The sequence below is a fragment of the Oxyura jamaicensis genome, chromosome 2 (assembly GCF_011077185.1).
Source record: "Oxyura jamaicensis isolate SHBP4307 breed ruddy duck chromosome 2, BPBGC_Ojam_1.0, whole genome shotgun sequence".
NCBI lineage: Eukaryota > Metazoa > Chordata > Aves > Anseriformes > Anatidae > Oxyura > Oxyura jamaicensis.
This window is the reverse complement of record NC_048894.1, coordinates 71,222,060-71,238,345: the sequence shown is the minus strand read 5'-3', so window position 1 is coordinate 71,238,345 and position 16,286 is coordinate 71,222,060. Positions and strand designations below refer to the sequence as shown.

The 16,286-nt window shown below is 40.7% G+C and overlaps 1 protein-coding gene across 1 annotated transcript in view; it reads left to right on the top strand.

Moving 5' to 3' along the window:
• The first annotated feature begins 1,718 nt into the window (after window positions 1–1,718).
• Window positions 1,719–16,286, top strand: part of RETREG1 (reticulophagy regulator 1) — a 64,280-nt gene continuing 49,712 nt past the window's right edge. Inside the window, exons 1-2 of the mRNA XM_035318851.1 lie at window positions 1,719–1,966; window positions 14,655–14,761. Coding sequence (XP_035174742.1) covers window positions 1,734–1,966; window positions 14,655–14,761 — 340 coding nt within the window. The 5' untranslated portion in view covers window positions 1,719–1,733. The remainder of the gene's footprint in view (window positions 1,967–14,654; window positions 14,762–16,286) is intronic.

Sequence of the window (16,286 nt, the reverse complement as noted above, 5' to 3'; positions counted from 1 at the left end):
TTCACTGGGTACTAGTCCTAGATCTTCCCAGCACAAACAGCACACAAACCTTTCAAACCCTGGCAGACAAAACATCAAATTACAAACAGATCAAAAGCAGGGAACATACATACTATTACATTTAACATTTAAACTTCCAATGGTCACGAACGAACGATCCATCTCTTCTCTCACACTGTTTATACCAGAGTGCTTTCAGTAAATTCAGTCATAAATCCAGCCCAGTAACTATCTACAGTGAAAAAGAAACGCTGTCACCTGCCAATACGTGAAGCATTTTTCCATTAGCTAAATTACAAAATACTATTCTGGAAAAGCTTTTCACTAATTTCCATTCATATCCTTTATGGTATAGGTCAGAAAAGCAGAGGTCTGTAATGTGGAATGGAAGCAAGTGTAATTGAAATCCGAAACAGTTCCCACACCCATAGTCTACACTGCCCTCTGAAACAACCCCTGATCACCCCCCTTTTCTGGGGAGGGGGGGGATTCTGCAGCCCCTGTGACAGACTGAATCAAAGGCAGTATACTATACAGTGCAAATCCAGAGCTACACAATCATACTCAAATGTTTCTGAAAAACATTTTTAAAAACATGAAATATTGGAAAGGGCAAATTACCTAAAATTTGCCATGGCTGTAATCCTTGGGGGCCACAGGCTTGTAAAGCCATTATCAACATTTCACAAATTCAGTGCAAACTAACACCTAATGTTGGTTAAATCCAAATTTAAACATTTTAAGCAGAGTGTGTTTCCCATGGCTAACCATCCCATGCTCGCTTTAAAAGTAAGAACACCTGACTGCCTTCCAAGCTTACCTAATGGCTGTTTGGAGCTCGCTAGACTTAAATCCTCAACAGGACAGCCCACATGACCGAAATAACTGAATGCTGGCAAGGGAAAGCCAGCCGCCACTGGCTGAGCTGAGGAAGGTTTGGCAGTGTTACGGACGGCATTCACTAGAACACATAACAAACCATCTTAAAATGGCTTGGAAAAAAAAAAAAAAAAAAAAGATAATTAGATAATTACAGGAGAGACTCCTCTCCTCTATTTGTGTTCCTTTCTCTACCTTTTCCTCCTTACCATAGGAGCATATTTTTATTCCTATGGACTTGATAAAATTCCCTCTACTTCTGCTCCCCAGAACAGGCAATCGGCATCCGCAGGCAACCACTGCACATGCTCTAGAAAGGAGTCAGATGCTCAAGGGGTACCAGCGGGCTCAGCTACTAAGCAGCAGCTCGCTCACACAGGGGACTGCTGCCGATCTGCCCACCCAGGCAGCGCACCCTGTCACGGCCAAGTCCTTTTCAGGACAAAGCTTCGCCCACCAGCACGGGACTGAAGCAAGCCGCCACTCCTTCCTTGCTGCCCACCCCCGTGCCCTGGGTTACAGGGGAATTCTGCCAGAACCCCGGCACCCCGCCAGACCCTCACAGACAGCGCCCCCCTGCCCCCTGCCCCCCGCTAACGGCCGCCCAGCCAACCGCCCCTCACGGCGCCCCGCGCACGCGCCGCCCCCTCCCCATCCCCATGCACCTGCCCCGCGCACGCGCACGCGCACGCCTCGCTCCACCTGCCACCGCCTCCCGTGCCTGCGGTGACGTCACCGGCGGCGGTTGGCGGCGGTTGGCGGGGGGTAACGGCCGCGCCCCGGCCCCGCCTCCCTCCGTGCTTGCCGCCGGTGCCGTCCCGTGGCAGCCGCAGCCCGGCCGCCGCCGCCCAGCCATGGCGAGCGGGGAGCGCCGGCAGCCGGAGGCGGGCGGGGAGAGCGACGGCGGGCGGGAGCGGCCGGAGGCTCGGCGGCAGGCGGCGGCGGCTGCCGAGGTGCCGGGCGGGGCCGGGGCGGCGCTGCTGGGCGAGACGGGGCTGGCGCTGGGCTGCTGCATCGCGGCGGCGCTCAGCTGGGAGAGGCCCCTGCGCAGCCTGGGCGGCTTCGTCTGCGCCAACCTGCTCTTCTGGTGCGTGAGGCGGCCGTGCCGCGCTCGGGCGGTGGGGCCGCGCGTCGCTGCGCGGGCTGTTGCACAGGGGCTGGCGGCCCGGCGTGGTGGCCTTCTTCGGGGAGCCTTTGTGCAGTGCGGGCAGCGGGGGTTGGGTGATCTGTAAGGTCCCTTCCAGCCGTTCTGCGGTTCTGTGAACGTTACTGCAGGGCACCTGTCCTCTTTCTTTGCTAAACTTTTTCTACTCGGGTTGCATTAGGCGTGGCTTCGTTGTTGTGTTTGCAACAAGTCTTGTGTTTATGCCTGTAACAGACTACTTGTCTTTCATTGTAAAATGTCTTCAGAACTTTGGTAGCTTCTGGTGATGCCTTCAGTGTGAATTTTATTTCAGAACTTTCCCCTGATCATAGCTTCTGGTGAGGCCTTCAATTTTCTCATCTAAAATGTTGCTATATGCCCACTTGCTCCCATGGAGCACTTTGTGTATCAGGACTCCTTCAAATATTACAGTAGAGACTTTGAGAGTGAATTGTGTTTCCTCTCCGGTGGTAAAAACTGCCCAGTTTCCTCTCAGATGAATGAGAGGCAAACAACCAAAGAGGTGGATTAATTGCAAACTCCACTTAGTGCTCTGTAACCCTAACAGCGTGATGTTTAAACACACAATCCAAGTCATGGAAAGAGAACTTTCTGAAGCTTTGTGTTACACATGAAATTCTCTCCGTGCAAATATTTTCAGAAACATTTTATCCTCTTTAATCCCAGGAGCAGCACACGTGATGTCTAATTTAAGTTGCCTTTTATTAACAGTCTTGCTCTTAGGTATCCTTGGTAAGCCTTTTCACTGGGAAAATTACATCGTTCTGCTCTTCTGGCTTCAGAGGTCATCTGCTCTTTCAGCAATGTGGAAGGGTCATAATGCTTTATGTTTTTTTTTGAGATTGTTCTTGATTGTATCAGAACCAGTGTTTGACAGGATTCATTTACTTCGGTATCTTAAGGAATAATAGCTACTGGGCAACCTGTTTGCCATGCTCTTGTGGGACTCTGATAATAAGCAAAGTGTATAATATGCATGTAGCATATAATGTGTACAGAAAATCTGCTATGGTAGTCCTGCTGGCAGCTTGCTAAGTGGCCAGTATTTGTTATTTTATCAAAATGTGTAGCTCGCTCTACTTTTTTTAGTGTCAAAATGAGTCAGAATGAAAAAAAAGTCAGCACAAGGATTGCTTTTGTTTTGGTGGCATTGTTGTTGCTCACCAGGAAGCTCTCTGTCCTGGTGCCACAGGATCTGAACAGTGGGAACAAATCAGGGAAGATAGCAGTAACATTTTGGCTGGTAAAACTCCATGTTTTGAGACCGAAGGACATCAGGAATGTTCCTGTTAGCAAACCTGTGAAATCAAGCACTTAGAAAATGAAACACTTGCTTAAAGCTAGCCTTGCGTTTCCATGCTTTGGTGCTGGCATCACAGATTTGCAGTGCAGTGTTGCTTCTGCTCCCCTCTCTGGAGATGCAGCTGGCTGTCTTGGTTTGCTGTGACTCAGCCTCTCCTCACAGGGCTTTGCACTGCCAGGCCTCGATGGCGAAGAAGGGCCCCTCAGTTACTGCCACATGCACCTGTGCCTGGAAGCATCCCTGTCCCTGTGCAGGGGCATCGCGCTCCCAGTATGCAGGGCCTCTCATCTCTCTGTTCCTCAAAGCTGAGAAACAAGAATGGCCAGAAGGACGGGGCTGCTTCTGGATCAGCAGCAGTACTGATGGGAGAGGGAGGAAGGGGAGGTGAAGCTAACTTGTGCTGCTTTCCAAATGTCAGAAGAGTGGTCATAGTTTCTTCCTCCCACCCCTTCGGTTTTGGTAGGGCAATGCTTCCCCTCCATTAGATTAGTTCTTGAACCTATGTACGTCATTCAAAACCCCTCGCAGTATGAGCTGCTGAGGGTTAACTATTTGTATGATGTCTTGCCACAAGATCTCTTTAAATATAATGGAATGTAACCTCTTTCCCACAAAAAATCTTTAAACCATGGTACTGTATGAAAGCATTTTCAGTGTTTTCTACTGAAATAACTTGCTTTTGGGTGCAATTTAATTTCATTCTGTTTTCTAAAATTCCTTCATTTTTGAACATTGCAAATAAATAATCATGGGCTGTTTGAAAAGGTTTAAAGCAACTTGGTTTTGAGCGTGACTTCGGGACGTTCTTAGACTGGACATTACTGTATTCTAACATTTTTTAGTTTCCTTGGAAATTCCTAATGTAAAAGACTGCACTAAACTTCTAACCTAGCAAAAGCTAGTGCAGTATGCTTTACTTTAATATTTTTAAGAATAAATAAATATCAAATATTTATAATAAAAATCAGCTTTAATATATACTGGTATATTTAGTGAACTAACATTTTGTAAAAAAAAAAAAAAAAAAGGAAACAAGGCTGACAATTAAAGTAGAAACAAATCTGATGACTGAAAAAGCAGCCATCACTTATCACACCATTATTTATTCACTGTGAACAACTTTAAACTCCCCCGCAAATGCCCTCAAATGGAAGATGTTTAAAATGAACAAGATGCTATTATTTAGCATCTGATTATCTGATGTGTGATTTGGATTGTTTCTGCTGTAGATAGTTTATGGACTGAAATCAAAATGCCACATAAGAAAATATAAAAGAAAAAATGGGAAAAGAGAATGTGGCATTCTTCTTATTTAATACGTATATTGCAGAAAAAAGGAGCACTTCTTCCCATGTGCAGGCAAGCTTCTGGTGCCAGAAGTTGAGACTAGGCATTCCAAGTGTTAGGCAATGGATATCTAAAATCACACCTAAGACTAAAAGTTAAGTATTAATAATCAATCTTAGATTTTAATCTACTATCCTAGTAGATTAAAATAGTAATCATTTAATCATTACTCTGGATATCCAGAGGAGGTCTGGACATCAGGAGGAGGTTCTTCACCGAGAGGGTGGTCACACACTGGGACAGGCTCCCCAGTGAAGTAGTCACTTCACCGAGCCTGTCTGAATTTAAGAGACATTTGGACTGTGCACTTAGTCGCATGGTCTAAACTTCTGGGTAGACCTGTGCGGTGCAAGGAGTTGGACTTGATGATCCTTATGGGTCCCTTCCAACTTGGGATATTCTATGATTCTTTTTTTTGCGTGTATGGGAGGGGTGGGTGGTGGATAAAATAATTTGATTTTCATTCTCTGTCTGTCAAATACTTTTTATGAGATCCAGGGGGCAGGTTTATTTTTAGAAATCCTATATTGTCATGTGTCTTTTGTAGTTTGCAGGTCGTTTGTGCGTTTTTAACATTATACCTTAATTTCTGCAAGTCCATCCTTAGATGCATCAGTTGCGTATATCCACTGATAGCTCAAATCACAGATTTCTATAGCGTTTCTTGGGAACAGTGACAGTAAAAAGGTTAGGACCTAGTAGATCTCTGTCTCCTTGTGGAAAGATTTATTGCATTATATTGCTTTATCCTGTTTAATGTTCTCATTGCTGGCCCAAATCCAAATTTTCTTTGAGGATTTTTATACGCTTTTGGATATACAAATTGTATGTTACTGCATGTCTCTTGTTAACAACTTTAGATGATTTTGTACTGGATGAACCAACTAACTGATTGACTGTGTAAAAGACAACTATCGTTCCTTGGTTTAAAGACAGGGAAGCTGGCCATTAAAATAGTATCTTTTGCCATCCATACTCAAATATTGGGGGATTTGGTCTTAGACCTAATGGATGTTTTGATTTTATGGAAGAACAAATTAATCGAGAAGAAGCAGTATTTCTTTTATCGTAAGTAGCCATGTGCATTGCTTCAGATAAAGACTGCTAGTAAAGTTATTCCAGGTATAAAATCTAATCGCTATTTAAGTATTAGTAACCAAAACACATTCAGAGTTCACAGGTTTGTTTTGTTGTTGTTATTGTCTGGTTTGTTTTTTAATAACTATCCAATTTTCTTTAAGACTTGTTATAGGTTTTTCTTACTTGAGATCCCTGCTTGGCAACAATAATGTTTTACCATGGAGAGATCTCAACATCTTTCTCATTCCTTAATTCATCCTTTTAAAGTAGGAAAACAGTGCTGGGCTAAACACTTCTTTCAGGTGTTTGCACACAAACTGTAGTGCCGCTACCTATAAAGCAAGGTTTCAACATGTTTATAGCAGTATGTATACACGGTATATGCAACACCTGGATTTCTATTCTTTGTTATAAGAAACAAGAAAAAAAAAAGGGCTCCTGTATAGGCCAGTTTCTAGCTATTCATAACTCTGTGTTTGGTATAGCAATGTTATGATCCATTTTAAGTGTCTGAGAAAGGTGATTGTAAATTTCTGTCTGTTCTCAAAAGTGAGCATAGGTACTGCTCAGAAGGTAGCCCTCAGCAAGAGGACATCTCAGGCATCAGGGCATTCTGAGCCTTAGGAATTTCACTGCTTACAAAGTACTATTGTCTTGGTTTTGTCTGTTGTAGGAGGTCTCCTATACTAGTGATGTTGTTCCAAAAATGCTGATGTGGTGATCCTTGGTGTTTTTCAGTTGGTGTGGCAGTACTGCCTGCGGGTTGTGAGGTTCGTAGCTATTTTCCCCAGCAGTTTGTGTGGTGCTGTCTTTAATGATGACTCACTTAGTACTTGTACAAAGATCCCGTGGCTTTTTTCCATCCAAACCACTCATTACCAACAGCCACCAGCTGCCATTAGCAGGAAATTCACAGACTCTGTATTGACTCTATTGGCTATCTAAATTTGGCTTTTAATTTCACTTAAACGGCTCTGGATTTTTGAAGAGTCCAGTTACTGAAATTGGAAGTAGCAGTGGCTTATGCCCTATTGCTTTAATAACCTTACACAGTAATTCAGCTGTTTCAGAATCCCCTTTCCTCTCAGTCTTGCACTTTCCCAGAAGCTTCCCATACCTTCAGAAGTAAAGTTACAATTTTGACGGCAATACAAGTCATGATTTAGGGTCTACTTGTTTTCACTCAAGCAGTTTTAAGCTTATGTTTACTTTTTCAACACACATTATTAACTTTTGAGGGTTTTGGAGGTAGAGTGGAGCAGAAAGCTAAATTAATTAAATTTAAGAAAAAAAATAAAGCCATTAATTGAACAGCTTTTTAGTGACAGTTTGCATAGCTTTGGCTGAGAGATTAGTTTACAAGAATGAAAATTGACATTGTTTACGAGCCAAGCTGCATTACATAAAAAGCTGGGCAGTTCACAGCATTTTTTCAACCACTCAGAAGAAAACAGAATCAATCAGAAAAGAAATTGAATAGGATAATTGAGGAACTGAGGGAAAGCAAGCTTTACTGAACAATTTAGGATCAAATCCAGGATGAGAACTCTACAGAAGATGGAAATCCCAAACAAAGTAGAATAGCAGAATTGTAACATGGCTTGGTCTGGCCTGACAAAACTAATAAGTTCTGTGTCTAGCACAGCTGTTGTGAGAGTTAATTTTTTGTGTGTGTGTATTAACTGAAAATAATGAGACTTTCCAAATAATACATAGAACTTTGAGAACAGTGGAAGTTTTAGGGGGATATGTTATGCTCCTTGGTAGATGTTACAGGACTAATGAGAACATTAAATAAAAGGACATTTAGGGCAGAGTGGTAGAGGTGGATTGTGTTAACATCAGACTGCTGCTACTGTATGAGAAAATGCGATTAAGATTTCTTCAGTGCTTTCCAGAGTATAGGTTAATTAAGGTGATCTAGGCATGTGTCTACAAAAATAAAGGAAGCCAGGCTCTTTGATTTTGTGTTTAATTCAAAATAATTTTTACTGACGGAAATAGCCCATTTTTGCTGAAGTAGCAGTAGCATTTGATGTCCTGGTAGGCTCAGATGGTGTGGTGTTTAGGTCACTTAAATTTCCACCTTCTTAATCTTTTTATTTCAAATGCTTATCTGAATGCAATTGGTTAGAGAAAATCTGATCTGCAAGCTACAAATGTTCAAACATAATTCTAACTTGCTTTTCCCAAGAGGTTTTCCTGCAAAGAGTGTGAGATAATTTTGCAGTGAGACACTTTATTACTGACTTGTTCATATGTCCCAAATCACCCATATGCTTCCAAAACTTACCACTTATAAGCAGGTTTATCTTTGGCGATTAAATGGAAAGCATTTTAAAGTTTTTTTTTTTTTTTTTTTCCTCAGTATTTTTTGCTTAGAGAAGAATACTGTTTTCATTTTTATTTGTACCTATTTATGTTTAAAATGTTGTTTCTTCTAGTTGGGGTAGAGAGAACATGCAATTTGAATTTTTATCCTTTGTGTTACTAACCTTTAGGTAATAATCACATAATTCTTTAGAAGTGTTCAGCAGCCTTTGCCTTTGGTACTGCAACCTGTTCACAAACATCTGAGAGAACCATCGCTTCTACATGTGGCTGTCAAAGTTATAACAGCTTGAGTTTGTGGCAATCTATTTCTTATGACAAGTTATCTTACTATTCCCAAATCTTTATTCCTAATATTCTAGAAGGTTTTCTAGAGAAGAGCTATCCAGGTTGTTTGATTTGATTTGTGCTTTCTGGCTGAACAGATACAATCCTAATCTTTTGAATAAAACCTGGCAAATAAGCTTCTTGAACAAAAGGCAGATTACTGTATTGTCTTTAACAAATAATAAAAGGGAAGGCAGCAAGTTTTAGAATAGTAGTCATGCCACTTCTGTTTTTTGTTGTTGTTCTGTTTTGACTTTTTTTTTAATGTATTTAATGATAGAATTTTTAGTCTTTTGGCACTATCCTGTGGAAAACATTTGGGTTAGCTTATAAGTCATGAATCAGCTACTTTCAAGTTCTTTGTTCTATTCCTTTTGTAATATTTTATTAAAGTCTTAGATATCTACATTCTTGAGTGATATACTTACTTACAGAAAACTTAAAGAGGAAAAGGTGTTTCTTCTTAATTTATATCTCTACAGAGGCTTTTACTTTTCTCCACTAAACAAGAAGTATTTTTAAACTTTTTAAAGTGCATATTTTAAGAAACAGTCCATTACGGTAATCTACGTGTTTTTGGCTAAACAGACACACAACTATTTATTTTCAAGCTTGTAGATAAATAACCTAGCCACTGATCAGTAAATGCTCAAGGCTTCTGACACTGCCTTTGCAGTGTGTTTCAGCAGTGTTCTTCAGGAACTGCATTTCATGCTGTGTTTGAAAAACACCTGCTGCTACTCCCCTTTCCCCAGTCCTCTTGCTTGCTCTGGGTACCAGAATTTGTTGCAGCAGGACTGGTTCTGATCACTCCAGCAGTAGGCATGGAAGAAAGATCAACATTTAGCTCCAAGCAAGAAAGAGTTGCAACCAGGGGAGAGTTACAGCCATGTTTTTTCCTTACCTACAGACCATCACTTTCTGAAACAATGTTGGGCAGTTCCCTGTAAGAGCAGGAGCAGTCATACTTTCAGAGAGAAGTTGCACTGTGGGGTTTAAGAAAATGACTTTGCACTGGAAAAGCTGCTATAGTGGAAAATTGATACTGTTCCCCCTGCACAGCCACGTTTCTTCAAGGCTGAGCAAGACCAGGTTCCTCAGTTTTTTCACACAACACAAGTGCTCCAGCTCCTCCCCTCCCTTACCCCCAACTCCACCTTGGTGGTTGTCTGCTAAATTTGCTCCTGATCACTGATGTCTTTCATGTTTTGGGAGACCCAAAACCTAGCAAAGTATTCTAGATGTAATTTCATGACTGCTTTGGAAAGGGGAATTGCTCACCACCTATGCTGTGCCTGAACTCCTGTGGATGCAACCTGATACATTGTTAGCTTTCATCACTGCCAGCGCACACAGTTTACTCACGCTAAACCTACTGTCACCCAGGACCTGCGTGTCCTTTTCTAAGGAGTATCCCCTCAGCCAGTAAGATGCAGGGGGTTGGTCTGTACCAGGTGCAGGACTTTTGCCTTTGAATTTCATAAATTTCATTTTCTTTCAATTGTTGCCTCTAGTGTGCTCAGCCAACTCCTCCCCCCACCCCAATCCCCATTCCCAGTTTAGTGTTAGTAATAAACTAAACAAAGGACAACTTTTTAACCTGCAGAACTGATGGGGAACAATGCCTGGGTCCCTGTATCTTTCATGTTCGTCTCTAGAGCTCTGCAGTCCTTTTTTCTTTTTTTCCTGCTAGTCCTTGACAGTACCAGTTGTGCCCACATGCATGAACAACAACAAATAGTAGTCAAGCCAGATAAGCCTTAGCAGTTTTTCTGCAAGCCCTCAAATCCAGGCCATTGACAAGCAGTGAGCCTCTCATGACAGCATGATTTTTAAGCAGCTGTCTGCTTCCATTTCCTGCAGAAGATAATCTTTAACCCTTTAACAGTTGCTGCTTCCTCTTGGTCTTAGCTCTGTCTTCAGACCCAGCTGGTTTTGAGGCCTCCTTTAACACAAGTGTTTTCCCTGTATTGGCTATTACAACATGGTATGGTACTGATTCTGCAGGTTCAGCTCGAAGGGCAGAGAAGGACCCTTTCCTCTGCTGCCAGAAGTCCCATGCTTCCAGCCTCTCCCATCGTGGGAATCTGCATCCACCGCTCAAAGTCTGCTTGGCCTTCCTGCTTTGCAGTGCTGGATTTGAGTTGGTGCCTCTGCAAGATCACTGCAGATACCGTGTAAATCACCTGTTTGTAGAGTCATAGAAGGATGTGGGTTGGAAGGACAACAGGAGGTCAGCTAGTCCAACCTGCTGAAAGTAGGTCCAGGTAGATCAAGTTGCTCAGGTGCTTACCCAATCAAATTCTGGAGATCATACTTCCCCGATGGTCTGCCCCTGCTTACTGCTTCCAGTAGGTCTTTCATTTGGCTGCTCTGTATACCAACCAGCGACCATCTCCAGGTGAAACCACTGTTGCTCTCCGCCCAGGGGAGAGGCTTGAGGCATTTCTTGCAGCCCCCAAACCAGGTGGCTGTTTCCTGCCTCTGGAGCTTTGTTGGAGTGAAGGCCCCTCTTGTCCTGGGGATGCCTTTATCAGCCAGTGCAGGGGCCTGAGTCCTGTGGCACCTCACGGCTGGATTTATGAAGTCCCACACTGTCTGCAGCAGTCCCTTGCCACATTGACATGCAGGCTACCCTGTTAACTGTTGAAATCATGATGTAAAATGCATAGTTCTATTCATTGTTTTAGCCTTTGCGTTCTGAAAAAGCTATTTCTATCAAAATACTGCAGAATTTCACAGGAAACAAACCTTTGTCTCTGGAAATGGTTATTTTCCACACCACTTGTAGCAGCATGTTTTTTCAGTAGAAGAAATTAAACAACTTGAACTTCAGCCTGTGTTGTTTACTGATTTTAAAAAAGCATAAAAGCTTCTTAAATAAGTGTAGCTGTTGTTTTACTAAACAAATACTTTTGTGCGATATGAAGTGATGTTACTCTGGTGCCTTCCAGTTTTGTCAGGAATGCTTGTGTTTTAGAAACGCTCAAGTAAATTCTAATTTAAAAAAAGGGGGGGGGATCCCCAAACCTAATTCCTAATAATAAGCAAAAGTACGACTGAAACTTTTTGTTAATCTGGTTGCTATGCGTCATGTTGATAATTCCTTCAAGAATTTTGAATCCCTACACCATTAGCATAATATGTGGTTTTCATATCCCAGCATGTTGGACTAACATTTTGATAAGTTGAAGGTAGATACCTACCAAAAAAATAGGGAGTACATTGTCAGCCGTTGACTGGTAATGGATTTGAGGATATATGTCAGAGTTGTCTGACATATGGTTTTCAGCTTTTCTAATCCGTATTGGTAGAGCACCTGAGGGCTGACACATGGTGGCTGTGAATGAATTTCCAAGAGAGAGATTTTATTGCTGTCCTGGTTTCAGTTAGGACAGTTATTTTTTTTCCTCCTAGTAGCTGGTAGGGTGCTATGTTTTGGATTAGGATGAGAAGAGTGCTGATAACATGCTGATGTTTTAATTGCTGGAGAGCAATGCTTACAGTAAGCCAAGGACTTTTCAGCTTCTTGCTCTGTCCTGCCAGCAAACAGGCTGGGGGTGCAGCAAAAGCTGGGAGGGGACAAACCCAGGACAGCTGACCCAAACTGGCCAAAGGGGTATTCCATACCATCTGACGTCATGCTGAACAATATATAGGGGTGGCTAGCCGGGGTGGGGGGGCCGGCTGCTCGGGGTTGGGCTGGGCATCGGTCAGCGGGTGGTGAGCAATTGCATTGTGCATCACTTGTTTGTACATATTATTATTATTATTATCATTATTATTTTCTATCTTAATAAACTGTCTTTATCTCAACTCACAGGCTTCACTTTCCCATTTCTCTCCCCCATCCCAGAGAGGGAGGGGGGAGGGTGAGCGAACGGCTGTGTGGTCTTTAGCTGCCAGCCAGGTTAAACCACAACAATTGCAAACACTGCAGTCTAAATTAATGAAACAATGGAGGGAGGATTGTGACAACTAATAATGCTAAGGCACTGGAAGTCCAGTCAAAACAATTCAAAGCTTTCCAAGTAAGCGAAGAGCATTTTGCTTGGCTACTACATTAGCTGCTCCAAATAGATTACCTTGTTGTTCCTTTTCCCCAAAAGCTGTGGAGCAGAAAAACAGTAGTATCAAAAATGTAGAATGACATGATGGAAGCGTCTTTCAGACAGCACGCTACCTTGCTAATCTTTTTTTTTACTAATCCTCATCCACCTTAGTACAAATGTTTTTAACAGCAGGTGACAGCTCTGATTGCAGTGAGACTATGAGTATGGGTTAGTTGTGACTGTAAAGTAGGTAGGTCACTCTATGTATTCACTGAAAGATAGTAAACATCTCATCTTACTTTAAGAACTAGTAAACTGTGTTCATTTATGCACATGTGAAAACATGCATAAATTCAGTATTGATGTATTTCTTTCACCCACAGAGGATGGCCCAATGTTAATTGTTAAGTCAGAACATACTGTTTGATCCTAGGAAACGTTAATGTACAAGCACCATGAAGAACCTGTAGAATATTCATGGTATTAAGGCCATGCAGCTTAAAGGTCTGCATTGGTTACAACATTTAGGCATTTAGAAATCGCATTTAAAATACTTTAGTTTACTTTTCTCCACGATGTCATCTCTCCTCCCCTCCACTTTTTTTTCATTTGTTAAGAAGTGAAATAAATAGGTTAGGTGTAGTCTTCAGTGCAGTTGAACTTCACCATTAAACAAACCCAAGGATGTTTAATGTTGAAGATTATTATTTGATTTAATGAGAGCTATGCTTGGGCAGTTTTGAGAAAGCTTGTTGACATCTCTTCTGTAAGCATCTCTTAGTTTCTTGAGCTGGCTGAAATTGTAGAGGTACTGAAGTGAGAAAACATTTTACTTTTTTGTCCCCATAGAATAATTATTAATACTTTGTATAGATGTAGAAACCCTTCAGGAAAAAAAAAAAAAAAAAAAAAAAAAAGACTTTAAGAATACTTAAAGAATAAGTTATTTGTTTGTATTGGAAGACATCCTGGTCTGGTCAGGGTGATAGGGCTTTGAGTTTCTGTGAATTGTATTAAGTGTCAAAATTAGTGGCATGGAGATTTTCTTTGATGCAATCATATTTTCTCAGGATTTCAAGGAATACCTGAGCAGTTTTTCACAGCTGCTGGATATCCTTTTTGTGGTAGAAACACCTAGAAGGCAATTTTCTTTGTAAAAATCCTGGTGTGCTCAAAGGGTGTTCCTTGGCTTCCTCCAGTGCCTATACTTGCTTTTTTCATTTCCTTTCCTCTTTTCTGTAGGAAAACTGCCGCAGCAACTAGGTGGGTGGCCAAATGTCCTGTTTACAAATCATTTTCTTGGAAGCCTCTCCACTTTGTATGATTTTGTTTCTGTTGGTATTCTTATTTGATCCACTGCCCTGCACAGTGACAACTTCTTATTTTTACTAGCCTCAGCTTCAGTTATTTATTTGCTTTGAAGTTAATCTTTTTTGCTCTTACCTTGAAAATGATCATAATACACTCATTATTTGTAATCAGATCTCTGACTTAAAGTGCTCGAAACAAACTGTTAAAATACTTTTTTATTTAATTGAATGTTAGATAGAAGTGCTAGTCTGGACACACCTGGACAGTAAAGTCAGTAGTGCATGAGATTATAAATCATACATTGTGAGTCTAGGGCTGTTTGATTTGACTACACATATTGTAATTTTTTTTGTGTGTGTAATGAAGAACAAAAGCACAAAAGCTCAATGTGAAGTTTGAGTATTGTGCCTTGAATTGTACAGTTTTACCTCATCTTTGCATTTGAAAGAATCATTTGTATAAAAATCTGATGTGAACTGAGGTCCTGTAGAAAACACAAGAAAATGTTTAACCTTTATATGTGAATAAAAAAGAAAGTTGTGTCAAGACAACTATTTTTACTAAAACCTTAAATGATTTAAATAATGATGCTTCTTATGCAATAATGAAAATATTCAAGTTTGTGTACTTCCTCTGTGCTTTGATAAAAGTGTGAACAAAGATGTACAACAAAGTCTATGTCTGCCATGCTTGGAGGTCTCATTGTTTGTTTTCTGTGAAGACATTGTGGGGACAAACTAAATTCAACTAATGTAATATCAGGCTATATTTTCTCTTTATTTTCTATACTAATAACAGCTGTCGTTATACGTATGCTTCCAATAAGTTTACAAGTGTTTATTTCTTCTTAACATTCTAGGTTTGTTGCTCTGACCCCTTGGAGAGTGTATCATCTGACTTCTCTCATAATACTTGGAGTGCTAGTTCTTCAGATAATAAAGGATTTGGTCTTATCTAGGGTAAAAGGTAGGTCAGTATACTGATAGAGTTCCTTGCTTAAACACCCACAACTCCTTTACTAAATCCTCTTTAATATTATGATACTAGGATTATTGCAAAAATATTAGCTAATTTCTGAGTGAAATGACATAATCTACAATGATCTATTACCATTTGTGGTAAAGTTCTGCTATATTTTAGAGACGGCGTTATGAGATTTGTTTCAGCATGAGTATAATCAGTATCAATGAACAGTCATTCTAGTATCTACTTCCTTCCTACATTCTTGTAACTACTAGATCTCAAAATCCACTATTATCTAAAATACAAAGTTTTCCTAAAAGTTTCTACTTCTTCTAACATTACTCTAATTAGATCGCTGTTGGAAAGTTGTAGAGATCTAATATAAATTGGTCAACTTTGTAAATGGATTGTGAAATAACCCATCTTTCTCACAGTTGAAATAAGTGAAACAGTATTTTTTTTCTAGTTTATGGAGTGTTCAGTTTCCAGTGTGTACCATCTTATCTAAATATTACCAAATTAAAAAGGGATTTGTTGGCTGTTTTTTGTGTTGTTGTATTGTTTTAACTTTTTTTTTTTTGTCCTGTACTTCATTACCATCTTGAAAATTCTCTGGCAAAAGGTTGTTCGTCAATGTGTATTTCTTGTTGCTAGGACGATTTTTTGAAGTGGCTTATTTTGCTTTTTCTTTGACATTGAACACAGTGTGGTGTTTGAAAAAATGCAAAGGAAAGCAGGAAATAAGTGTCAGAGAACCACAGTATTCCTCTACAACATTGCTAGCATTTTATTTTTGACCTCCACAGCCTATTCTTCCCTGCTAAGTTACAGCAGTTATTCAAAACCTTTTTGAAACACGTTTCATTGTCACTGCCTTCTCCGGAGTCTCCATTATCATTGTTTCCTGATTGAGTGATGCAAATGTAGAGGCCAATTTAAAAAGTTTAGCATGATTTGATTTTTAGGCTTTTTGTTCCATAAATCACATCTAATGTTGAATACCTCACCAATTGGAAGGTGGTGATTTACACAAGTAAATCTTAGCTGTAATTACTATTACTGATTTTTGTACTGAGCAAATCCAAGATGTACCAGTATTGACCAAGCTACCATCCCCTCTTCATTTCTCTTTCGCTCCAGTTTCAATGTAATTATTCAACCGTTCGTAATAGAGGTGAGGTCAGGAAGACCTCTGTTCCCCAGCTTTATGATTACAGAATGATTATTTGACTACAGTTAAATGTATTGCCTTCAGTGATATTGTACACAAAGTTAATGAACAGTTAGGTTATTGAACCTAAGAACAGAAATCTTGTAGTGACAATTGCTGTCACTCCAAACAGCAGAAGAAATTCTTCCCAGGATAACACTTCTGTAGGGCTACTTCACACTTCCAGCCAGCCACTAGATGGCAAGACTGTTACAGAGTCATAAGGAGTGTAGAAACTGGTTGCCAGTTTGTAGCTGTAAAGCAAAAGTTATGTTGGTTATCTTCTCCTTCCACATGAAAATATAGTATTTTTTCATT